The 27,531-nt window shown below is 40.2% G+C and overlaps 1 protein-coding gene across 1 annotated transcript; it reads right to left on the reverse strand.

Moving 5' to 3' along the window:
- Positions 1 to 1,539: 1,539 nt before the first annotated feature.
- LOC139451792 (uncharacterized) lies at positions 1,540 to 26,765 on the reverse strand. Its single transcript, XM_071233097.1, has 6 exons — positions 26,714 to 26,765; positions 11,673 to 11,764; positions 10,872 to 10,972; positions 3,332 to 3,405; positions 2,618 to 2,836; positions 1,540 to 2,294 (listed from the first exon to the last, which is right to left on the reverse strand). Exons 1-6 carry the CDS (start codon positions 26,763 to 26,765, stop codon positions 1,540 to 1,542), a joined length of 1,293 nt encoding a protein of 430 aa, XP_071089198.1.
- Between the last annotated feature and the right edge of the window lie 766 nt (positions 26,766 to 27,531).

Here is a 27,531-nt window from a genome sequence, read left to right on the forward strand (position 1 = left end):
CCTCCCCTTCCCATGTCTTTCTTCTAGGTGTAACTTGTTCTACAACTTGTACATGTATCAAGGTGCCCTCCCCTTCCCATGTCTTTCTTCTAGGTGTAACTTGTTCTACAACTTGTACATGTATCAAAGTGCACTCCCCTTCCCAAGTCTTTCTTCTAGGTGTAACTTGTTCTACAACTTGTACATGTATCAAGGTGCCCTCCCCTTCCCATGTCTTTCTTCTAGGTGTAACTTGTTCTACAACTTGTACATGTATCAAAGTGCACTCCCCTTCCCATGTCATTACCTTCTAGGTGTAACTTGTTCTACAACTTGTACATGTATCAAGGTGCACTCCCCTTCCCATGTCATTACCTTCTAGGTGTAACTTGTTCTACAACTTGTACATGTATCAAAGTGCACTCCCCTTCCCAAGTCTTTCTTCTAGGTGTAACTTGTTCTACAACTTGTACATGTATCAAGGTGCACTCCCCTTCCCATGTCTTTTTTCTAGGTGTAACTTGTTCTACAACTTGTACATGTATCAAAGTGCACTCCCCTTCCCATGTCATTACCTTCTAGGTGTAACTTGTTCTACAACTTGTACATGTATCAAGGTGCACTCCCCTTCCCAAGTCTTTCTTCTAGGTGTAACTTGTTCTACAACTTGTACATGTATCAAGGTGCCCTCCCCTTCCGATGTCTTTCTTCTAGGTGTAACTTGTTCTACAACTTGTACATGTATCAAAGTGCACTCCCCTTCCCATGTCATTACCTTCTAGGTGTAACTTGTTCTACAACTTGTACATGTATCAAGGTGCCCTCCCCTTCCGATGTCTTTCTTCTAGGTGTAACTTGTTCTACAACTTGTACATGTATCAAAGTGCACTCCCCTTCCCAAGTCTTTCTTCTAGGTGTAACTTGTTCTACAACTTGTACATGTATCAAGGTGCACTCCCCTTCCCATGTCTTTCTTCTAGGTGTAACTTGTTCTACAACTTGTACATGTATCAAGGTGCACTCCCCTTTCCATGTCTTTCTTCTAGGTGTAACTTGTTCTACAACTTGTACATGTATCAAGGTGCACTCCCCTTCCCATGTCATTACCTTCTAGGTGTAACTTGTTCTACAACTTGTACATGTATCAAGGTGCACTCCCCTTTCCATGTCTTTCTTCTAGGTGTAACTTGTTCTACAACTTGTACATGTATCAAGGTGCACTCCCCTTCCCATGTCATTACCTTCTAGGTGTAACTTGTTCTACAACTTGTACATGTATCAAATTGCACTCCCCTTCCCAAGTCTTTCTTCTAGGTGTAACTTGTTCTACAACTTGTACATGTATCAAGGTGCCCTCCCCTTCCCATGTCTTTCTTCTAAGTGTAACTTGTTCTGCAACTTGTACATATATCGAGGTATGTAACACTTGCATGTCGCTATATAAGTACATTAATCTTGGATGCAACGTTAAACCTCACGATGTATTTCTTGTACGCGTTGCTAGTTCTACAAATTGTATACTGGTATATATCAAGTTGCCGTCCGCTTTCCGTCTGTCATCTATGTGTTATGTGTTTTACAAATTGTACACACATCCGGGAGAAGTATCAGCAGGGCCGTCAACACCAGAAACACCACTGCCACACAGCCAATGCTGACGGAGGAAGGGCGATCGTCCTTCGCACTCGTTTTCTTCCGTACTGTCTTCGATAAATTCTCTACGTTGACATGTAATTTCTCCACTATCTGTTTGATGTACTCACTGCGTTCCACTCCAGTCTCAGTTTGAGCCCGCTTCATACAACAACAAGTGCGAGGGACTAGCGTTGTTTGCGATGGAACGAGAGAAGGGGTGCGATCGACGTTGTTCAGCGGCAAGGAGGAAGTTGCATCTGTAGGAGAAAGTGCTGTCGTGCTATACAGGCTCGACAACGCGTCTGACCTGAGAGGGGCGATAGATGCAGTCCGTGATAGGAACCCTGTTGAGGTAGAACCTCCGTGAAGGGGAACGGTAGCAGAAAGGTTATACGATGTGAACAATACCTCAAATGACGACGAAACCGCTTGTCTCAGTGATGACGCCGCGTGTGTTTGTGTCTTCGTTAACCTGTCTTCTTGTGATTGTGTGATGTGTTCTTGCGAGAACACCAAGTCGAGCTTTAAGGATGATAGTACTTGTCCATATGAAGAAAACAACTCGTGCCCTTGTGATGAAGACGATTTTTCAACGGTCATTGTTTCTAAAACTGTATTCAACTCAACAACGTTGCGAGATGTGATGCTGGTGCTGACTTGTGTTGACGACACTGGCTGAACTGAAAACACATCATAAATGTTGATATAATGTCAATAAAACTGTTTTGAATTTGATTTGAAATGTGTCGTCTCAAACAGTACCTCAATTCTCTTTATAAACGGCAAAGCTTTTCCTTATCTCAATGAATAATATTGCAGCCATATTACGACGGCCTATTCATAATCCAATCTGGGTGAGGCACACCAGTCGTTGTACCACACGTAACACGCTTACACTTGGACAATCACGCCATCGTCATCGGTCGGGTCAAGGCTACCTCAGACCTATTCTGCCTAGGAATCCGAACGGAGGACGAAAAGTTATTGAGATAGTCTTATGTACCTATTCCAAACTGTACGTTGAACTCCGCCCTGCATCCATCCGACACCCACATGTTTGTTTTATTGAGGCCGAAACTAACGGCTGGGATGCAAGCTGATGAAGACAGCTGAGTCTTTATGGTAACAGCCATCACTTGGTTGTGTCCGTCAAGGTCCGGAACGCTGCACTCTGTGTAGGCGTAATCCTTCGAGGAACACTGCACAACCACCGTACTGCACTCTAAAAGAAAAATATCATCAGTTCGAATGTGTATCGGATTTTCCACATGTGTAGGTAGTATCTATATCTGTCCCCAATTGTACATTGGTCATTTCATTGATGCTTGAAGATGGCCATCCAAATCGCCACATTAATAATCTGCCAGGCAAAATAGTGTGTGTGTGAATATTGGGGGTGGGGGTGGGGGTGGGGGTGGGGGTGGGGGTGTGGGTGTTCTCTCGGGATTTGTTCTACCTTTTATTGTCAAAACCAACATTCCGTCGTTCAATCCATGCCTGATCCGTATTAATCAACGTATTTCGTATGCTTCTTTTCTTTGGTATGTATATGGTTCTTTCTGTGCTGATTCTGTTCGTTATCCGATGACACTGGAATGAATACACCAGGCGGACAGACCCGAGAGTAATATGGGAGATGACACAAATGCTAACGTACACGCCTTAACGACATAATTCTAGAATCCACGAGAATACAGTAAACCCCTATGTCACGTACCAGCAACATGGGACCAGAGGAGCCAGAGCAGAGACACCCTCAGGAGACGCCGACAGAACATTTCCACGTCCTCTCTGAAAAAACCCCACATCAACAGCTAACATCGGATATGATAGAAAAAATCTGTTAGCCATTTAAATTAATAAAGCATGTAACACTACCGTTGGAATATCGATATCTTACGACTACCTATCGACTTACCTAAGGTTTGAACTATTTAATAGATTTTATGTTTTCTCAGCAATTTCACAGGAGAAACATTCTCACTAAAAAAAATAAAATAACGATTGTTAAAGGTCCAACAAACGAAACTGTAAACAAACTTTAGAAGTATGCTTATGCGGTTATCGGATTAGTTAGAATCAATGGTAGAAATTCACACAAATGATGCGCAAAGAGTTAGTAAACAAGAAACAAATAATAAATGAAACCGAAAGGTTCTATAAACAGTTATACTCCAGTGAAGAATGTACAGAAATCAATTAAGAAAACCTGTTTTTGGACAACTTTTATACCAAAATTATCTTAAAATGCAACAACCTTAGAAGGTAAAATGACATATGAAGAAGCACTTCATGCACTTAAAAAGCTGAAAAATGAGTTCAGGTATTGATGGTTTTACAGCATAACTAGACTGATATATAGCTGAATGGATCATACTGAAACATATCAAATACAAGGGCTACTATTACTTATTGATTTTGAGAAAGCGTTTGATTCTATTGATAGATAATTTATACTAAAGGTTCTTCGGGGTTTTTTTTCCATCTGGACCAAGTATTCAAAAGGGATTAGTAATTTCTTCAATGAATATCGGAAATCACTGGAGGATGCCGTCAGGGAGATCGCGTTTCTCCATATTTATTTATTTCATGTGCAGAAATATTGGTACTGAAAATAAAAAAAATATAAAAGGTATCTAAACAGTTATTATTGAAAACGTTTTAGCACAATTTGCAGATGACACTACCCTCGCTTAAGATGGAACAGAAATATGTATGTATGTACGTATGAATGCACTTTGGCCTTCAGCTAGATTCTCGGATTAACGGAAAAGACCAAATGAATATCGATAGGATCTAAAACAAAATCGAGATACAAATTATGTAATGGAACTTTGACTAGACGCAAATAAACGTTAAACTTTTGGGAACAGAGTTTGATATTGAACATGCTAAAATGATAGAAGTAAACATTACACATAATTTCCATAAAATAGGAAGAGAGATTGGAAGAAATTAGGTACTAAAATCACTACCACTGCCCAAACTGAATCATGTATTCTCGGCACTACCAATCCATCAACTCATATAGTATATAGCTTTCAAAAACAAATGTTACCAATGTATCTGGCACAAAAAGACTAAGTTCAAAGCATAATTTTGTCATTTCTCTCAAAATATGGTTGAATAAATGTCTCAATTATGCCAAATATTATCAAAGCTCTAAAGATTTCATGGATTAAAGAATAAATATCAGTGGTAATTCAAAATGATGAACCTTTGTACCAGCATGTTATATAACTGAACAGATTTTGGTTTGGAGATCCAGTTTATATAGATCTTTTATCCTATTTGGAAAGATTAAGGCTTGGTCTGTATATTCAGAATACTGTTATACAAATGCAAGTGAAGATAAAATATTAGGTGTTTACGAAAGTTTGTGTGTATAGTGCCCTATGAGTAACACAAACTGATGCAACGGCAAGTCAATTGTTCACCTGACAAAACACGGGAACATATTCTAGAATATTGCTCGAAATAAAATTAAAGTTGACTATTGGAAAGTTAAAGTCATCCCTCTTGCCATACAGTCTTGTCGAGAGTGTTTTGTTACTCTGAATCTTTATGCATAGATCCAAATATGAAACGGAAGGTATTTGCTTTCATTTTTGACAAATTGACCAGAACCTCTGAATTAAGATTTCCCTTAATATTGTCATGTGGGATAGTGGCGTACAAAGTTGAAAAATAAAATGTTTTGACAGAATTAACCTTGTATGTATGTATGTATGTATGTATGTATGTATGTATGTATGTATGTATGTATGTATGTATGTATGTATGTATGTATTTATGTGCGCGCGCGTTCGTGCATGCGTGGGTACAGGTCACTGTCTTACTTGAGGGCACGTATGCAGTATGACTATGATCCATTGTCACTGGATTATGTAATGAAGTCTACATGTATATGTACACAATTGCCTATATGAACGCTGTGCAGGCAAGGTGAGTTGTATCACGCGTTAGTCTTCTAACTTGTCCAAACGCATTTAAAAGATGCATTAAGACGAGGCAGCTCATCAGTATATATTCATACATATTTGTTAAGCACAACATATTTGAGACACTGGACATGGGTTATTTTGGAGTATGAAGTTTGTATGTTACTTTTCCCCTCCCGGTTCTGAAACATCTTTCAAAATAAAACTGATGATATGTATTTAAGTAAGGTTAAATGAGTTTACCATATAATGGGTAGGTTTCTCGGCAGGATAAAGCCAACGGATAAAAACGATATCCGTTGGGGTCATATGCGGATAGAGATGCAAATATCAAAGGTCAATTAGGGACTACTTTCACTGTTTATAAACAAACATGGCGTCGCTCTCGTCATTCGGCGATTGAGTCAGAATTAACCATGGTGAATCTAGATAAATTACAGAGATAATTGCTTTCATTATCAAAAGAACAGTCTAATATACTGAAAATCAGTGTCTTACTGTGACGTAGCTAAGGCATTTTATAAGTTTTGGCAACTTTGGAGATATAAATTTCGACACAATTTTACGAGAGCACGAGGCCTAGCCAAGCGGGATCAGTAGCCATATCTGTGCTTGTAGACCTCTGCGGCTTGAACCTTTCTCCACAAATTAAAAAAAGTTGGATTTGGCCGAAAGATGTTTAAATTGTTACCTTGTTTCGTTTTGTCGCTGTGTATACATCTGACTGCACTTCTTAACGTTATGACAGGACAGGCCGACTGTCAACAACATCTGACCGTGGCCGTGACGTCTCATAGACTAGGGTTAGAGTAGCTTCCCTTTGACAAAGGGCAGTTCCTCTAGCAGACAGACCGATGGATTGCCGCGAAAGGCAATTAAAAACAATTGTTGTTTTGCGTATATGTTGCTTCGCCACTGTATAAGAAAGGGATTTCAGTTGGAACTATATTGGCTCCTGTCACTGTCCGACTGACACATCACTTACCCTGTGACGTAATAAATATTAATGCGCGCATTCCAGGAAAACTCGCAATGTTTCGGTAATGTTTGTGAGAGAGGGAAAGCGATTTTGAAGCACAGAATTAAAGGCTCGCTAAATACAATGATTATTCCTAATGCAGGATATTTACCATTCCCAAACACACTCGCATGATAACCTCTATTTACTTCCAGTTGTACGAGTCTTTCTACATAAAAAATAACATGCTTAAGTTTTATTCCACAGATTCGCGCGTACAGTTCAGTATGACCCTAGGCCACCTAATACCAGGAAACAACGGACACTGAAAAGTAACATTTACAACCAAGAAATATATACTCTTAAAATAAGAGAGGGATCATGAAATATAAATGTTAATACCAAGTATGAGAACAAACATAAATGTTGACTACAAACATCCTACGCCAGACACGTCGCAAAATAATCATTGAACGTTAAACCTCATTTCACATCACCCAACCTGCTTTGTAAGAACGTTTGTGTCTGTAAAACCTAACCACAAAGTACATCCTATTGTTTGCACAGTAGCGCCACACACACGCGTTGGGTGTGATTCCTGATATTGACACTTTCAAGGAAGGTCGATTTATCTCTGTGGAACGATATTTCTGTCAATCTTATTGATTATGCTTATTATAGAGTTTGTTTGTTGTTTAACGCCGCACTCAGCAATATACCAGCTACATGACGGCCGTCTGTAAATAATCGAGTCTGGACCAGACAATCCAGTGATTCACATCATGAGCATCGATCCACGCAATTGGGATACGCTGACATGCATCAACCATGTCAGTGAGCCTGACCACCCGTTCCCGTAAGCCGCGTCTTACGACAAGCATAGTCGCCTTTTACGACAAGCATGGGTTGCTGAAGACCTATTCTACCCCGAATCTTCATGGGTGAGGAGTATATAGAAGTCGGTAAGGTGATATGATATTTACAGTAAACTACAGTTATAACGAACAGGCTTATAACGAACTGACGGATATAACGAACTTACTTTTTTGGACCCGACTACTTGCTGTAGTTATATTTATATAAGCTTATAACGAACTACGGTTATAACGAACTAAAATAAGTAGTCCCTTTGAGTTCGTTATAACCGTTGTTTACTGTAGATTTATTTAAGCTGCAGTGATGTACGATTAAATTTTGATTCAAAGTGGTGGAGCCAGGTATGACAAATTTCGAAACAGGTTTTCATATTGAGCGTTGAAAGCACAATCGTTGTTCGAGGGAAACCTTCAGATATTGGTTTGGTAGTAAGAATGCGAGATGACAGTCAAATATGTGGCTCAGGAATTTGGCCTCCCCTACTTTATTGATAGGAGTACTATCTAAAAATATATTTGGATTCCTGTGAGGTTTATATTTACGGCAAATATGAATGCAGTTTGGTTTGGATTTAGAAAATTTGAAGCAATTTTCGTTGGCCCCGTTTTGAATTTTGTTGAGACAGAGCCGTAGCTGTCTTTCTATTGTGTGCATATTCTTACCACGACAAGAACTGTTGAAATCATCCACAAAAAGTTAACAATCTACACTATTGTTCAAGACTTTTGTGAGACTTTTAATTTTGATGCTAAAAAGTGTGACATATAGGGCCTTGAGGGGCTCCCTGATTTTGACAGGGTAGATTCCACTCGTACTTGAAATTGTCTGTTGTTTAAAATTTGTGATATGAACTGAGGTAATCTGCCCCTCAATCCAAGTTCATGCACATATTTTAATAAAACCATATTTCAACGTTGTATCATATGCCTTCTCTGAGTCGTTTGTTGACAATGGAATTTTTGATAAATGATTCTAGACGATTCTAAATGATTCAATGGTACTTCTGGTTTTTTTTCAGAAACCACACTGGATGTCATTCAGGAGGTTATTGGTCTACAGGTACCAAACTAATCGATTGTTGACCATGGTTTTACAAACACAGGTGGTTAATGAAATTGAACGGGAATTGGATGGATCTGTATGATCCCGTCCAGGCTTTGGTAAAGGAATGATAAAAGCATTGTGCCACGAAGAAGGGAAATTTCCGGTTGTCCATATTCATCAAATATATTAAGTAGAGTTTCCAAACATGAATCGGGTAAGTGTTTCAGGAGCTGATTATAAATGTTGTCGGCTCCTGCTGCAGTGTCATGAGATTGCCCTAGAGCAGTATGTATTTCATGGAGTGAACATGTTTCGTTATGGTCCTCACCTATCAGAATTCAAATTTTTTTTTTTTCTTTTCCTGCTGTTTTTGTAATCTCGGAAATTGAGGGTTATAGTTGGAAGATGATGAATGGTTTGTAAAAGTTTCAACAAGTTTTTTTTTGCAATTTCAGATTAAGTGGTAAATAGTGTATTACCATCTTTGAGATGGTGAACTCCAGATTTTGATACTTTTCCCTTAATCTTTTGAATCATGTTCCACACCTTGGACATGGCTGTACGGGCACTGATTTTAGATACATAGTTCCTCAATGATTAACGCTTATTTGTAAAAGGTACATCTCGCTTTGGCGCTTGTGATTTAAAAATTATTCAGATTGTTGATGGTAGGATGTCAGTGGACACTCTTCTCAACTTTCTTCCTATTTTTCTATCTTGTTTATAATCATTGTCAAACAATGGTTTACATATATGAGGGTTTGCAGAGGACTTACGAATGCCTTCGTCTCCAATAGTATTTAATTGATCAGAAAAAGTTGTATAGGATCAATAACATTCCTGAAACTGTAAAGAGTAGTATGACCTGTATTGACGTATATCAAATTGATCTGTGTTTTTAGGTATGTTTCTTGGAGACAAAAAGCTGACGGTTTATAATCTTGAATTAAAAGTTGTATTTCATAAAAAAATCGTCTTAAGACTTCTGTAATTCCATTGTATTATGTTTTGTTGATTCATGGAGGTGCTTCCACTGGAGAAATGTCACGTGAACGAGAGGAAGACTTTGTGGTACTCCTATTTGTTTCCTAGGAGATGGCGTTACTTCCGTGTCCAGAGAACCAAAGGAGTCATGGACCTCTATTGGGACCTCTAAAGGAGAGTGGGCCTTTGGTGTAGGTGTTTGCAGTTCTTTTTGTTGCTTTTGTTTCAATAATTTTCTTTCTTTGAATTTCTGGTTCTGGTTCAATTACTAGTTTTGGAGTCTGAGACTCAACATTTTTGACAGCTTTTGGTTTTGGAGGTGTCAAAGACATATGTTTTTTTTGTAGTGTAGCAGTTGGAAGTGACTGAACAGACTTGACCTATGTCAGTCTGGCAGTCGATAGTGGTAGTGGTTTCAGGAGAACGAGAGACTACATTAGAGTATGAAATGGTAGAGGTGGTTATAGTAAAACCTACAACCCTCTTCTTAGCTTCATGGTAGGAGAGAATTTGTTCAATAATAATTTCATAATCTGTAATTCACGTTGCCACACAGGATATGTTTCAGAAGAGGTTTGGACACTTCACATCCTTCCTGCAGTCAGTGCTCTCGTGCTAGTCGCTGCAGTGGTAACAAACAGCAGAGGCATGGCAGGACTTTGATCCATGTCCTAATGCTTGGCATGTGTAGCTACGATAACCAGCTTTGATAGATTGTGGAATTTTCGAACCGGCAAAAGTGAAGAGGTAGGTGTTGGTCAGTTCAAACCATCCTTCTTAACAGTAAGCCGCTTCACAACAGTGTCAGATTGTTTGACAAGTTCTTGGACTATTTGATCTTCAGTCATGCCACACAGGCAGCGAGCAATCCCACGCACGGAACCCTGTGGTACGCCAGCCTTCAAGTAGCTTGGGTGGGATGTTTCGCGTTGTCTGTGATTACTTATGTAACTAGACGTTAGTGTCATCGGGTCGTAAAACCAGTCTAGTCACGATCTAGTGACTGCAACGCTTCCCTCTCTCTTAATTGTCCGGCTTCCGTCACCATTCGGCAAAGTCCAGAGGTCGTCGTTGTCCAGTGTCTTTACATTCATTGTTAAAAAATTCTCAATCATGTTCTCAAACGGGTTAATCACATATTTTTTTATTATGTATTGATTTGATATATCCTATCTTATATATGTCTGCTACCTTATTCATGTGTGGAAAATGTTTTAGTAACTTTGTTCGCGCAGTAGCGGGATTATCTAGTACTGGTAGATATTTCTCACTTTTATATGGTCATTATTGCCACCTCATTAATTGTACATATATGGTTGTAAATCTTTAGTGGTACCGTTGGATAGGTTATGTTCACAGCGCTTAATGGTGGTACTTACATTCCGTATTGGTTTAGTACTTAGTTTGCTATTGGGGTTTTCCCTATGCTAGGAAACACACTTTGGTTACCTCACCGGGCTCTTGGACTCCCACCAAGGACAGGTTGTTTTCTACGACGTCCGCGCACACGGGTTAAAACCATGGACGAAATCGGCTTCCCTGGGCACTGACCCGCCTGCTCACAGACACAGAGCCATTGCGAAACATAAGGGTAAGAAGCCCAAGCAAAAAAACAAAAAAACAATAAAAAAACAACAACAACAAAAGACAAACGAAAAACGTAAAATGTACCTGATCAAACCAAGAGCTTACTCACTGAGTTGTGAGGAGAAGACCAAAAAGCATGGACACATGGTGCAGTTATCCCACTTCTAAATCAAGAGAAAGACGAAGCCCTACCATACTCCTATCGACCCATCTCTCTCACTTCAAACATGTGCAAGGCCATGGAAGTCATGGTTACAAAAAGGCTCATGCATCATCTTGAAACTGGCAACCACATCAAACCTAATCAAAGCGGCTTCAGGAAGGGACACTCATGTCTAGATCATATACTAAGACTGGACAATGAAATAAAGAAAGCTCAAGTAAACAGACAATACCTAGCCGCAGTATTTTTGGGCTTCAAGCAAACCCTTCGACATGGTATGGCATGATGGATTTAAAATGGAGTAAACGTGAACATGGCAAACCTCACAGACAGCTTCACAGGGTTCGCTCACAGGGTTCACCCTTTTAAGTGAAAACACTGTATGAGTTCCATTCAAACGCTGGTGCAAAGATGCTGTAGTACCCCATTTTCCCATAAAAGGCAAACCATTCAAATTCGAAAAATCCACAATATTTATAGACATAATCCTAGATCTACGACTCACTTGGAGCAAACGTATAGAATATGTGGAAAACAGGTTTCCTAAAGACCTGAACGGATTGTGGGCAATCTCACGAGGGACGATCAGCTGGACCTCTGCAAATCACTTATGAGATCAAACAGAGACTATGGTTATTATGCCTTATTACCATTGAAACTGGATCGAGAGCAGGCAATATTACCGTGCTGGGGACGAATATAAAACCCTTTGGTGACAAAGATATGGCAAGGCAAAAAAAACCGAGATGGATCTTTAGCTCGAGAAAAATCCCTCACTCATCCGAAGTTAGAATGTAATGACACTACAAAAAGTCACTACAAAGGCTTAAACCCTCCCTGGACTTTAAAAAACTCCCACAGTTGACCTGCTTTAACATCAGAAGTCACTACTTCAAACTACCTGGGACAGCTGGGCCCATTTATACACTGATGGATCCAAGAATAATATTACACGGGTGGTTACAGGATCCATATCCATAGCTCCAAACCCCAAACACATTCGGTTCGCCTGCCTGGATGGTCAGTCAGTATTCACGACTGAATTGGAGGCAATTCATCTTGCACTCCAACTCATACCAAAAGCCAAGGCAGTTATCCTGTCAGAAGTCGAATATACGAATATACAAAACTTTCGGACCAAGGGCAACAGGTGGAGCTGTGTTGGATCCCCTCTCACCTAGATATTCATGGAAATGAAAAAGCAGACCCACTGACCAAGCTAGCTCTAGACAAAGCGGAGATACATCCTATTCCCTTCAGTAATCTAGAGATAAAAAAGCAAAATCAAAGAATCCATACTCCAAAGATGAAAAGTCCAGTGGGACGCACGTAAGATCAGCAGAGGACTAAACAAAATGCAACCCTAGATCCATCAAAAGCCATACTTATACTCAGATGAAATGAAATGAAAGTTGAAGTAGCCATCTCACGCCTCAGACGAGGTCACAAAGAGGAATGTGACAAAGTATACCCATCTTGCAATCAAACTTATTCCGCCGCTCACTTGTTACTGGAATGTCAAGACCATGCCCCAGTGAGAGCTCGGTTAAAACAAGAATTTCAGTTAGATTCGCTGTCTGTCGTAAATCACCTAAAGCCAAGAGAAGCTATAGCGAAGACTAAACTAACTCTATTTCTCAAAGATGAATAGCCACTCGAACGCTTTTGTTTAATAATTTACGTTAAAGAAACATGCCAGGCATGCCCGGGAACATTCGTCCCACAGTCATATTTGGTGCAGGAGCAGTCATGATGTGCGGTTGCCTGTCCCATGACTGCAAGCTGGACATGCTCCCTGCGCAGAGCAATGTGATGGGTGACAGGCGCATACATCAAAATCATGGATTCCGATCGCTTAACCACGTGTTGACAACCTTCTACCTGATCCGTCTACATGGACGAAAACGCGAGACCACGCCGTTCTCGACATGTAACCGACTTGCCCCAGCGACACGCCATCACGCCCATCCCTCGGCCCACAATTGGTCAAGATCTCGCAAGATACAGAAGCTGGGCCCGCCAGTACCCAGTCTACAAGAACGGACACAAACAATGCACCGAGAATGGCAAAACCTACCACAGGAACGCATAAGACAAAATCGTTTCCAATATGTTCTAATAACACAAATGCAAACCCCGATTTAGTGATCATATGAAAGGGTGTATTGGGTCGTGATATATATCTCGTTGGGTATTAACAATTTGAACTTTATTTGGGGAAATTAAACGATATCAACACTAATCCCTCTGCCACTGAAGCTGGTTAGCTGTACATGTTTACGCTCAAGACATTACTTGTAACTCACGAACTGAAAACTTTGGAAGAATGATTTTGGATGATGAAATGAATCCTAACCTTTTGTCGTTTTAGATCAAATCAACACACTTGAATGAGATTCTCTATATTCTTTACCCTGAAATTTCATGCGGAAATACTAATCGCCAATTTGTCCAACAAAACGTTAGAAAATGTTCAATGGAGTTTTTTAAATCACTTCTTGCAGTTATTTCTTTGAATACATTTCGTACCTCGATAGAACACATTACATAAGGACATACTTTCTTCAGTAAATAAATGAATGTGGGTAGACCAGTTCCCTGCACAATGACGGTACAATCTGATGAGATGACCGACCAGATAGATCAAGTACTCACATTCATGACTAAACATATACACACTTTAATATTAATTTGCTACAGTAGCATTCACTTCATTCGTCCTGGAACAGATACATAAGTTTTCCATCTTTTCTCAAATGTAACCCCTGACAAGATGTGTGAGTATTAATAACAAGAATAGTTTGATACAGGCGTTCACGAGTATATATAAATCTGTGTACTAAGTATATTAACTGTCTATATTAACGGTACCCCCATCAAGTATAACACGTTTCAGAAAACAACAACCCAAAACCCCTTGTACATGTTTGAAAATGTAATTAAAAGTCTTACCTTTGCATGTCTATCTGACGTACTTATGGCATTCCTCTACAAGGCCATCTGGCCTGGCGTCTACGTATATCCGCCAGCAGCACAGGTACGCCTTAAAGAAATCAGCACTACACTTGCCGGACGAAGCTACTCTGATGCTGGCAGTATACGTGGTGCTGTGTACACCATCTCTCACTCGTGATGTTGCTGCGTGGCACGGGACGAGATCTAGTCGATACAATGACCACAGCGACTACAGATCGAACATGGTAAACTTCGTTCTGGACAAACATTAAATATTCTACATACATTTAACGTCGTAGGTCATTGCAGGGTAACTAACAGGGTTATACTTGAGTTTAAAAAAGGTTGCGCTTGTAAGTTTTCTTTAGTTGTTTCAAGGACATGCAGTTGAAATTTGCCAGCGGAGATCGATTGAGCGTATTGTTTGTGCAGATTGCCATTATCTTCTCACATTATGCTTTATGAAACTACATCGGTGTACGCCAGTGAGCTTCTTACCTCCGTCGGAGCGTACACAAAAATCATTTGGTGTATTTTGACGTTCTTTGGACACACTTGACTGCCCACGTTCCAGTATGCGGTTTACCCAGCGGTTGACAAACCCACTTGACTGTGTACACATACTCTCTTGGTATCTCTGCCTCATAAAAGTCTGTCTTAAATCGACAGAGACTAAGGATTGGTTATTGATTTTCTTCTTCATTGGCTGGAAAATATTTTATCTATACCAAATATCATTGTACTGTCTCCATTTGAAGAAAATGAAACGATTTAACATGCCACAGAGAGATGAGATATGATAGAATGCACTATGTTCTTTTCAAGAGCGTGCAGGCTGATGTTATTTATAGTTAAGAGCAATACTCTTGAATAGAGCATAGCCCGTCCTATCATATATCATCTCTGTGAAAATTCATTGGCATGTTAGATCGTCTCTCTTTCTCCAAATGTACCGTAGACCTTATAGGCTTTGACAGTACAATGTCATTTAATGAAACTAAAATATACTCACACGCAAAAGAAACGCAAGTGGTTTTAAGCAAATAGGTAACCAACACGGAACCATAAATTGATACGAGTTTTAGCATGTAGTGAAGCCTGATGTTGTTTATCAATATTTTTGGTTGCATTTTGGAAGCCCCGAATAAAAACGCAACATTAAAAACGAAATAGCCAAAACGCACCATTTCAATGAATATGTGGGTATCATGCACCCATTTCTCGCTAAATCGAAAATGCACGAACTGTCACGAACTGTAGTGGGTATAAAACTGTGGCCGATTCTTGGACCTACTACTCCTTGGTCAACAATGCTACGCCTAACTCAAATTCAGAGAAACCACGCTATCGGACGTTTGGAAGCTGGAGAGTCTATCCACGATGTTGCCCGTCATTTCAACGTTAACATAACCACAATTTACCGTCTCCTGCATCAATAAAATGCTACACAGACCACAGATGACCTTCCTCGGAGCGGTCGTCCTAGGGTCACCACACCTCGACAAGATCGGCAGATTACCCGTCAACACCAGCGACATCCGTTCCTAACTGCAAGTGAAAGTTCCATAGGAACACAAAATCGACACATTAGCCGGGAGACTTTGATCCGACGTCTCCGTTCCAACAACCTAAGATGTCGCCGACCAGCACGTCGTCCTGTTCTCCAAACCACGGCATCGCCAAGCACGACTTCAGTGGACACAGGGTCATCACATTTGGCGTCATCGTGAGTGGAGGCGTGTCATCTTCTCTGATGAAAGTCGCTTTTGTTTCTCCCATTCAGACGGAAGAGTCAGAATTTGGCGGCGTCGAGGTGATCGTTTCGCTGACAGAAACGTTGTGGAAAGGGGTCTATGGGGCGGGCCTAGCATCATGATATGGGCAGGGATTGGACTTAATGCGAGACTTGGACCCATGTGCTTTCTGAATGTTGATCAAGGTAGGAGACACGGCGTCACTGCTCAGCGGTATATCGACGAAGTGATCAGACCCCATGTTGTTCCATTTTTTGCACAACATCAACAACACATTTTCCAGCAGGACAACGGTCGTCCCCATGTTGCAAGAGCTACCATGGCCTTTCTGCAACAACACAACATCCGTGTTCTACCGTGGCCAGCCTTCAGCCCTGATCTGAACCCCATCGAACACTTGTGGGATGAGGTTCAAAGGCGTCTGCACAATGTGCGCCCAGTCCCTACAACTGCCGATGAACTACGCACAGCAGCTCTGGATGGGTGCAGGAGGATCCCTAGGGCCTTCACAAATCGTCTCATCCACTCAATGTACAGGAGATGTGTGGAAGTGATCAATGCTAATGGTGGCCAAAGGTATTGACTGACATTTTGGGTATTGACCCGAAACTGTGTTAGCCTTTAACATTTGAAAAAAACCAATTATGTCATCTACCTTTTAATCCATTAAACTGTCTTCAGTCAAATTTTTGTTAATCTTGCCCTATTAGTATTTCTTGTCTTTACTGTTGAAAATAAATAACATGTATACTGCATACTCGACTTGCGTTTCTTTTGCGTGTGAGTATACGTATATATCTGGGCAAGCTCACAAGAATGGTGAGAATAATGATGACTTACAAACTTTTCTTCTTGCTGCGTAGCATAACCACGTGTATGGCTCGTTAATAGCAGGTACAGCTCATTCAATTTATGTTATTATTTTTACCACTGCACAGGGTGCCACCTAGAACACAACGTCCGACCTATACATAATACAAAATTAAAGGGCACTTACGCTTCCTGTTTACCCGATATCCCGGGAAACGGGTTACGAAGATTTTTGATGTGCAGGCCCTGGAGATGTGTGATATGTTACAGAGTAAGGGAAATATTTTATCAACATTTAAAAACACATGTGAAAAGATTAATACGTTCTACCATTTCGAGTGCAGGGACGTTGTTGGCTAACCGCGTTTATGTAATACATGACAACAACTATATATCTATCAGGTTGGCTGACATTGTATATGTAATGACTGACAACAGCTGTGTATCTATCAGGTTGGCTGACATTGTATATGTAATGGCTGACAACAGCTGTGTATCTATCAGGTTGGCTGACATTGTATATGTAATGGCTGACAACAGCTGTGTATCTATCAGGTTGGCTGACATTGTATATGTAATGGCTGACAACAGCTGTGTATCTATCAGGTTGGCTGACATTGTATATGTAATGGCTGACAACAGCTGTGTATCTATCAGGTTGACTGACAGTGTATATGTAATGACTGACAACAACTATGTATCTATCAGGTTGACTGACAGTGTATATGTAATGACTGACAACAACTGTGTGTCTATCAGGTTGACTGACAGTGTATATGTAATGACTGACAACAGCTGTGTATCTATCAGGTTGACTGACAGTGTATATGTAATGACTGACAACAACTGTGTATCTATCAGGTTGACTGACAGTGTATATGTAATGACTGACAACAACTATGTATCTATCAGGTTGGCTAACTGTGTACATGTAATGACTGACAACAACTATGTATCTATCAGGTTGGCTAACTGTGTACATGTAATAACTGAAAACAACTATGTATCTATCAGGTTGGCTAACTGTGTACATGTAATAACTGACAACAACTATGTATCTATCAGGTTGACTGACAGTGTATATGTAATGACTGACAACAACTGTGTGTCTATCAGGTTGACTGACAGTGTATATGTAATGACTGACAACAGCTGTGTATCTATCAGGTTGACTGACAGTGTATATGTAATGACTGACAACAACTGTGTATCTATCAGGTTGACTGACAGTGTATATGTAATGACTGACAACAACTATGTATCTATCAGGTTGGCTAACTGTGTACATGTAATGACTGACAACAACTATGTATCTATCAGGTTGGCTAACTGTGTACATGTAATAACTGAAAACAACTATGTATCTATCAGGTTGGCTAACTGTGTACATGTAATAACTGACAACAACTATGTATCTATCAGGTTGGCTAACTGTGTACATGTAATGACTGACAACAACTATGTATCTATCAGGTTGGCTAACTGTGTACATGTAATAACTGACAACAACTATGTATCTATCAGGTTGGCTAACTGTGTACATGTAATGACTGACAACAACTATGTATCTATCAGGTTGGCTAACTGTGTACATGTAATGACTGACAACAACTATGTATCTATCAGGTTGGCTAACTGTGTACATGTAATGACTGACAACAACTATGTATCTATCAGGTTGGCTAACTGTGTACATGTAATAACTGAAAACAACTATGTATCTATCAGGTTGGCTAACTGTGTACATGTAATGACTGACAACAACTATGTATCTATCAGGTTGGCTAACTGTGTACATGTAATGACTGACAACAACTATGTATCTATCAGGTTGGCTAACTGTGTACATGTGATAACTGACAACAACTATGTATCTATCAGGTTGGCTAACTGTGTACATGTAATGACTGACAACAACTATGTATCTATCAGGTTGGCTAACTGTGTACATGTAATGACTGACAACAACTATGTATCTATCAGGTTGGCTAACTGTGTACATGTGATAACTGACAACAACTATGTATCTATCAGGTTGGCTAACTGTGTACATGTAATAACTGACAACAACTATGTATCTGTCAGGTTGGCTACAGGTTGTCTGTAAGGTTTTCTAACTCGTCTGGTTTGACCGTGTAACCTAATAGCCCTGTTTCCAGTAGATCATCTACTCAATGTTATTTTATTAAATTGTCATCGCATGCCAGTGGTATACCATATCCTGCCTTTGAAATGCGCTGATAATGAGAGATGACGCACACGCCAATTTTGTTCATAGTTTTCTGAAACCTTCCGGCTATGCAGGAGGATCAGGAGATAAGCAGGTTAGATGTACAATCGTTGGATGGCTCCTGCCTGAAGCATACCCGGTCTATCAGGTTCCTGAGCCGGCCAACTAGTCTGGCCGTCCGGCAGTTAACAGCCGGAATTATATGTTCGTTAGTATTTATCAGGCAAGGGATGTCAACACTGTTGTCACGGCAATGACGTGTTTAAGAGGGCATTTAACCTACCTTCGTTGTAAATAAATGACAAATAATAATGGGTTCGGTTTATTTCTGTTTTATTTCTTGTGCATATGAAATGACACTGTTTATTCATTAAAAAGGCCATAGGCACAGACATTGTTTAGTTGCCTGAAACTACGCAGTAACCGCTGTATAAAATAGTTCAGCACTGATGTAAAAGTTGGGAGATGTACTGTATAAAGGACCAACCGTTGGGAGGTGTACTAGATATAGGATCATCCAATCGGAGGTATACTGTAAAAAGAGCTGACAGTTGGAAGGGGTACTCTATATAGGACCGACAGTTGGGAGGTGCACTGTAAATAGGACCGGCAGTTGGAAGGTGTACTGTATATAGGACCGACAGTTGGAAGGTGCACTGTATATAGGACCGACAGTTGTAAGGTGTACTGTATATGGGACTGGCAGTTTGGAGGTGTACTGTATATATGAACAACAGTTGGAAGGTGTACTGTATATAGGACCGACAGTTGTAAGGTGTACTGTATAGGGGACTGGCAGTTTGGAGGTGTACTGTATATATGAACAACAGTTGGAAGGCGTTCTGTATATAGGATCAACCGTTAGGAGGTGCGCTGTATATAGGAACAACAGTTGGAAGGTGTACTGTATATAGGACCAAATGTCAGGAGGTGTACTGTATATATGACGAACAGTTGGAAGGTGCTTGTACATAGGACCGATCTTTGGGAAGTGTACTATATATAGGACTGACAGTTTGGAGGTGTACTGTATATAGGACCAACAGTTGGGAGGTGTACTGTATATAGGACAGAAAGTTGGGAGGTGTACTGTATATAGGACCGACATATTGGAGGTGTATTGTAAAAAGGACTGACAGTTGGGAGGTGTACTGTATATATGAACAAGAGTTGGAAGGTGTACTGTATAAAAAACCGACAGTTGGGAGGTGTACTGTAAATAGGACTGACAGTTGGGAGGTGTACTGTGTAAAGGACCAACAGTTGAGAGGTGTACTGTATACAGGACCATTAGTTTGGAGGTGTACTGTATATATGAACAAAAGTTTAAAGGTGTACTGTATATAGGACCGACAGTTGGGAGGTGTACTGTATATATGAACAACAGTTGGGGGATATACTGTATATAGGACCGATATATTGGAGGTGTATTGTAAAAAGGACTGACAGTTGGGAGGTGTACTGTATATATGAACAAGAGTTGGAAGGTGTTCTCTTTATTTGGCCGACAGTTGGGAGGTTTACTGTGTATAGGACCAACATTTTGTATATACTGTATATAGGACAATCCGTTGGGAGGTGTACTGTATATAGGACCAACAGTTTGGTGGTTTACTGTATATACAACCAACAGTTGGGAGGTGTACTGTATATAGTACCGACAGTTGGGAGGTGTACTGTATATAGGACCGACAGTTGGAAGGTATACTGTATATTGGAATGACAGTTGGCAGGTGTACTGTATATATGACCGACAGTTGGAGGTGTACTGTATATATGAACAACAGTTGGGAGGTGTACTGTATATATGAACAACAGTGTAGAGTTGTACTGTACATACGAGCAACAGTTCGGAGGTGTACTGTATATAGGACCGACAGTTGGGAGGTGTACTGTATATTGGACCGACAGTTGGGAGGTGTACTGTAAAAAGGACCGATATTTGGGACATGTACTGTATATTGGACCGACAGTTGGGAGGTGTACTGTAAAAAGGACCGACAGTTGGGAGGTGTACTGTATATATGAACGACATTTGGAAGGTGAACTGTATATAGGACCGACAGTTGGAAGGTGTACTGCATATAAGACCGACAGTTGAAAGGTGTACTGTATATAGGACCAACAGTTGGGAGGTGTACTATAAAAAGGACCGACAGTTGGGAGGTGTATTGTAAAAAGGACTGAGAGTTTGGAGGTGTTCTGTATATACGACCAACAATTGGGAGGTGTACTGTATATATGAACGACAGTTGAAAGGTGCACTGCATATAAGACCGACAGTTGAAAGGTGTACTGTATATAGGACCAAAAGTTGGGAGGTGTACTGGATATAGGACCAACAGTAGGGAGGTGTACTGTATATAGGACCGACAGTTGGGAGGTGTACTTTACATAGGACCAACAGTTGGGAGGTGTACTGTATTTATGGCCAACAGTTGGGAGGTGTACTGTATATATGAAAAACATTTGGGAAGTGTACTGTATATATGATCAACAGTTGGGAGAAATACTGTATATAGGACCGACAGTTTGGAGTTTCTCTGTGTATAGGATCAACAGTTGGGAGGTGTATTGTTTGTAGGACCGACAGTTGGGCTGTGTAGTGTATATATGAACAATATTTGGGAGGTGTACTGTATATAGGTCCGACAGTTGGGAGGTGTACTGTATATAGGGCCGACTGTTGGGAGATGTACTGTATATATGAAAAACAGTTGGGAGATGTAGTGTAGATAGGACCGACAGTTGGGAGGTGTACTGTATATAGGGCCGACAGTTGGGAGATGTACTGTATATAGGACCGACAGTTGGGAGGTGTACTGTATATAGGGCCGACAGTTGGGAGATGTACTGTATATAGGGCCGACAGTTGGGAGGTGAACTGTATATAGGGCCGACAGTTGGGAGGTGAACTGTATATAGGGCCGACTGTTTGGAGATGTACTGTATATATGAACGACAGTTGGAAGGTGTATTGTATATAGGACCAAAAGATGGAAGGTGTACTGTATATAAGAACAACACTTGAAACGTGTACTGTATATAGTACCGACAGTTGGGAGGTGTACTGTATATAGGACCGAAAGTTGGGAGATGTACTGTATATATGAACGACAGTTGGAAGGTGTACTGTATATAGGACCGACAGTTGGGCGGTGTGCTGTATATAGTTCCGACAGTTGGAAGGTGTACTGTATATTGGACCAACAGTTTGGAGGTGTACTATATATATGAACAACAGTTGGAAGGTGTACTGTGTATAGGACCGACAGTTGGGAGGTATACTGTACATAAGACCAACAGTTGGGCGGTGTACTGGATATATATAAACAATAGTTTGGAGGTGTTCTGTATATAGGACCGACATTTGGAAGGTGTACTGTATATATGACCAACAATTGGGGTGTGTGCTGTATATATGATCAACAGTTGGGAGATGTACTGTATATGGGACCAACAATTGGGCGGTGTACTGTATATATGATCAATAATTGGGAGGTGAACTGTATATAGGACCGACAGTTGGCAGATGTACTGTATATAGGACCAAAAGTTGGGAGGTGTAGTGTATATAGGACCAACAGTTGGGAGGTGTACTGTATAAAGGACGAACAGTTTGGAGGTGTAATGCAGATACGACCAACAGTTGGGAGGTGTACTGTATATTGGACCGACAGTTGGCAGGTTTACTGTATATATGACGAACAGTTGGGAGGTGTACTGTATATATGAACAACAGTTGGGACATGTACTGTATATAGGACCGACAGTTTGGAGGTTCACTGTGTATAGGATCGACAGTTGGGAGGTGGACTTTATATAGGACCGACAGTTGGGAGGTGTACTGTATATAGGACCAACAGTTTGGAGGTGTACTGCATATACAACCAACAGTTGGGAGGTTTACTGTATATATGACCAACAATTGGGAGGTGTACTGTATATATGATCAACAGTTGGGACATGTACTGTATATAGGACCGACAGTTTGGAAGTTCACTGTGTATAGGATCGACAGTTGGGAGGTGTATTGTATATAGGACCGACAGTTGGGAGGTGTACTGTATATAGGACAAACAGTTTGGAGGTGTACTGCATATACGACCAACAGTTGGGAGGTTTACTGTATATATGACCAACAATTGGGAGGTGTACTGTATATATGATCAACAGTTGGGACATGTACTGTATATAGGACCGACAGTTTGGAAGTTCACTGTGTATAGGATCGACAGTTGGGAGGTGTATTGTATATAGGACCGACAGTTGTTAGGTGTACTGTATATATGAACAATAGTTGGGAGGTGTACTGTATATAAGACCGACAGTTTGGAGGTTCACTGTATATAGGACCGACAGTTGGGAGGTGAACTGTATATAGGACCGACAGTTGTTAGGTTTACTGTTGTTCCCATATGGATAATGCCCATTTAAATATCTCGTTCGCATTTCTCCGCTTTACGTCGTGGTATATTTGCTGTGGTGGTGATGCTGCCTTTTCTTCGCTTGTTCTGGACCCACCATGCACCTGGCTTTAACTGCACGCGTGTTCCATACGTGCTCACACTTGTCATGGGCATCATGCATTGATATCTAGACATCATGTCCTGTACTTAACGTGAATTTCACTATTATACCTACAAAACTTCTGTACCCAATGTAGTACTACTTTACGAGAAAGTTTGTTACCATTACATTGTTCTATAATGTTCATGACATTTATACTGAAGTCATAATGTTGACATTAAAAACACACGAAATATTGAGTTAATGTGACAAACATAAAAAAACCCATTGTATTGCTGGATGGCTGAGACCAATGACATATAACATTCGCTCACTCGGAAAGAAACTTGTGAGCACCAGGACATTGCTGTTATTTTCTTGTAGTCCAACCTATATGGGAGAAATGTGAGTAAAGAGAACCCTTCGCCCGTCCATCTTAAATCGATAAAATCGATTTGCACCACTGGTCAAGAACCACAATCCATCACAGTAGTAATTTTTACGTTCACTTAACTGTAACTGGCAGGCAGAGCATGCGCTCACACCGAATGCCCTTCGGCCAGTTACTGACTGACTCATGTAAGTAAATAAATACAGAGACAATGGACTTTCCACGGCCCTCCTGATAACCTACTTAAGATATAAATAGAGGCGTGACAACACGTACGACTTGTCTAACCTCTTGACACAACTATTGATGTTCTGAGTGTGTGAAGCATTATTGTTGCGCAGGTGTCTGCTTCTTTCGCAAAAATGCATTGATTCATTTTTTCAAAACTATTAATATGTAGGTGTGCTGGCAGAAAAAATGCTTGTTGCCATAAAGAATACAAAAGTGGACCTAAACTGGAAATAGTAAAAACAAAATGCTATATTAGCATGAACAAAATCGACACTTTAATGGTATATAAATATAAATGCAAGCAGTGATATAATGTAGGGCTCTTCTTCGTATTAGATTATCCAGTTTGACATACATGGAAGTCCATTTAGGTGGTCTTCTTTTGGGCTGCACAGAAAAAAACCCCACTCAACTGAAATTATTCATGTCTTTAGCCTACTTAGGATTAGGACACGTCTACGTCTAATCTTATTTAATTTCTTCCGGTTTCAGAAAACACGTCCTTACATATTTGATGTGAAAACCAGAAAGTACAATGGTTCAAGCTTCATTTTTAAGAAATTAATAAGTCCTTCCAGTTTGTATCATGCAACGTCCGGTTTCGGAAGACAGCCTCTTACTTCATTTGAACTTTATAACAGTCCCATGGCTTGCCTCTTTAAATTATAAACATAAAAAGCAAGTATGTCCGCCAAGCGGCGTTGTTTTTAACAACTTTTAATGTTTACTATCCCGAACCTTTGAAAAAATCTATATATATATATATATATATATATATATATATATATATATATATATATATATATATATATATATATATATATATATATGAGAATGAATTCGATCAGAAGTAGAATCTGATATGGTTGTTTGTTTGCGTGTTCGTTGTTTAAAGCTGCTTTCAGCAATATTCAGCTGTATGACGGCCGTCTGTAAATAATCGAGTCTGGACCAGACAATCCAGTGATTCACATCATGAGCATCGATCCATGCAATTGGAATACAATGACCTACATCAACCAAGTCAGCGAGCCTGACTACCCGATCCCGTTAGTCGCCTTTCACGACAAGCATAGTCGCCTTTTACGGCAAGCATGGGTCTACCCGGATCTTCACGAGTCAATCTGATATGGCCGCAACTAAAAGAGATATCGGGAAACTGCATTCGTGGTAAGATATGGAGACGAGTCTCAGAGAGTTTGGAAGAATTTCAACAGAAAGGTTCAGAGGAGTAAGGTTTTGAAGAGGTTTTAAAGAATTTTCTGGGACATTACATTTTTTTAGATAAAATCCCAGACAAAAGATGTCGTTACATCTTTATTCTTCAAACGTTCAGGATAATTTGCCATCTGAGGATGACTCTTAGATAGCATTTATGTGAAATTTGGAGGCAGGACATATGAGCAAGAAGTAGGTATCCCCATGGGCACAAATTGATAGCTGTCCTCCACTTCTATGTTTCTTAATGCTAACGAGTCAGAATGTCTGTTCGGATTGGCAAACTCATAACAATGGAAACTGGCCAAGACGTCAGGTTTAGTGATTATATGCTTCGTGGAATAACTGCCATATAGCCAATCCCTTTCACAGATATGTAGATTTTGGTCAATGGTGTTATAAATAATCTGACTTGACATAGAGCATTAAGTACAACAGTTGTTCAAGTAAGGAGGGTCTTAAACCGTGTCGGAGCGACTGGAAGTTTGTAGCGCTGAGAGGCTTTCGTGGAACAGCACGTCGGGAGTAGCGCACTTTTTAATTTTTTTCTCACCTTGATACGTATTGGTTAGCTAGTTCTAAACTTAACATTAAAATAGATGGAAGAATTCCGTGAGTCAGTGATCAGTCATTATTGATTAACCACATCGGCTAAAATATGCAGTGTAATATCTTTTTGTTATTTGTACAGTGTGCAAATTGTAATTATCGAACCTGATTGACAAGTTAAACAAAGATAATTTTTTTATTAGACGACGAGACTACTTTTCTCTCATTCATTCACAAATCCATGGCACCCATTCACATGCTTTATGCGCTACAATCTCACTGATGCGAGATTTATAAGACAAGAACATAGTTTCATATCAACAACATGATTTCACATTATAACCAACAAAGCATTTATTTCGCATGAGTTTCAAATTATAATAAACGTAATTACCAAATCCAAACCTACGTCAGCATTGTACACCTGTCAAAGAAGATTACCTCGTTGATGTGGACAGGAAAAGTTATTCGTATAATTCAACCTCTCAATACATTTAACGTCTTTGTTATTAAAACTGCATATGGCCAGATTGAAGTTCCAAGATTCAGATTGCGAGTGTTGCCAGAAACTGTTTTTGCGCCTAGTGCAGCAAGATCAAAATCACCATGTCGGGCTTTGCCAGCGTCTGTTTAGATTCCCCCGAATCCAAACACACGACTTATTGCAGGCAGGTTTGCCTTTGTGAACGATGACCACATCGATAAGTTCTTAACTGCCAACGAAAATGGAAATATAATGCAAAAGACTAAACTTTACGTGAATTTAGTTCACAAGTTTTTACAGGAAAGCCTAAATGACAATTTTAGGAAGGTGGAAGAAATTGACCACACGAAACTAAACATTATTCTATGCAATTGTTTCATTTCGGCACGTATATATGATGGTTTAGAAGACTTACCTTCCACTTTGAAGGGGTCAAGGGTAGCATAGAGCGTTTCCTTAAGCGTCATGATTACCAACACTGCTTGCGGAATCTATTCACTCTGTTTTAACACGGAGTTGTTTTGAAAAATCAAAACATAAATCATTAAACAGGCAAGGAAAGGGAAATTTACCACAGCGAGATTATCCTGTAGCCGATATCGAAGCGAATAAACGCCGTGGATGCGGACAGCTTGGAAGCAAGTCTCCAGATGCTTTGTTGGTTTATCAACAGCTATTTGACCATTAATGAATCACAACATCAAAATATCGGCACCTTAGACGACTGGGCCACCCGTGCCCGCCCCCCCCCCCCTCAAACAAAGCCTTGATTACAAAAACAAAGAAACTGTTGAACGTGTTTGATAACCTTGTCTTCATGTATCAATGCTACATAGTGTATGCCGTGTGAATCAAACCCGTAACAGTATGTTAAGTAAGTACTGCGGTTGGAGTGAGTGGACAGTGTTTTGTCACACGCTGGTTGATATAAAAACAGCTGATTCTTGATCGGCGACAGTATTTTTCTGTTTCTTGAAACACATCTTTCATATGATCATGGTTAATAGATATAATAACCCACGAGGTACGAATGATTAAGGAAAATATGCCACTCGTGTTGTAGCAGGATCACGAGGAGGTACAAAGGGTTTTATGAGGTTTTATGGGGTTTTATGCGAGCCCGCGTATAGGTCCCTAACGGGGGACGCATACAAGCCCATGTACCCGAGTGTTCCTGCTACAACGAATTTATCTTCCCGTCATGTTTTAATATGACATTGTAACATAATTCAA

Source organism: Haliotis cracherodii, unplaced genomic scaffold (genome assembly GCF_022045235.1).
Source record: "Haliotis cracherodii isolate W230 unplaced genomic scaffold, xgHalCrac1.p SCAF_9, whole genome shotgun sequence".
NCBI classification, from domain to species: Eukaryota; Metazoa; Mollusca; class Gastropoda; order Lepetellida; family Haliotidae; genus Haliotis; species Haliotis cracherodii.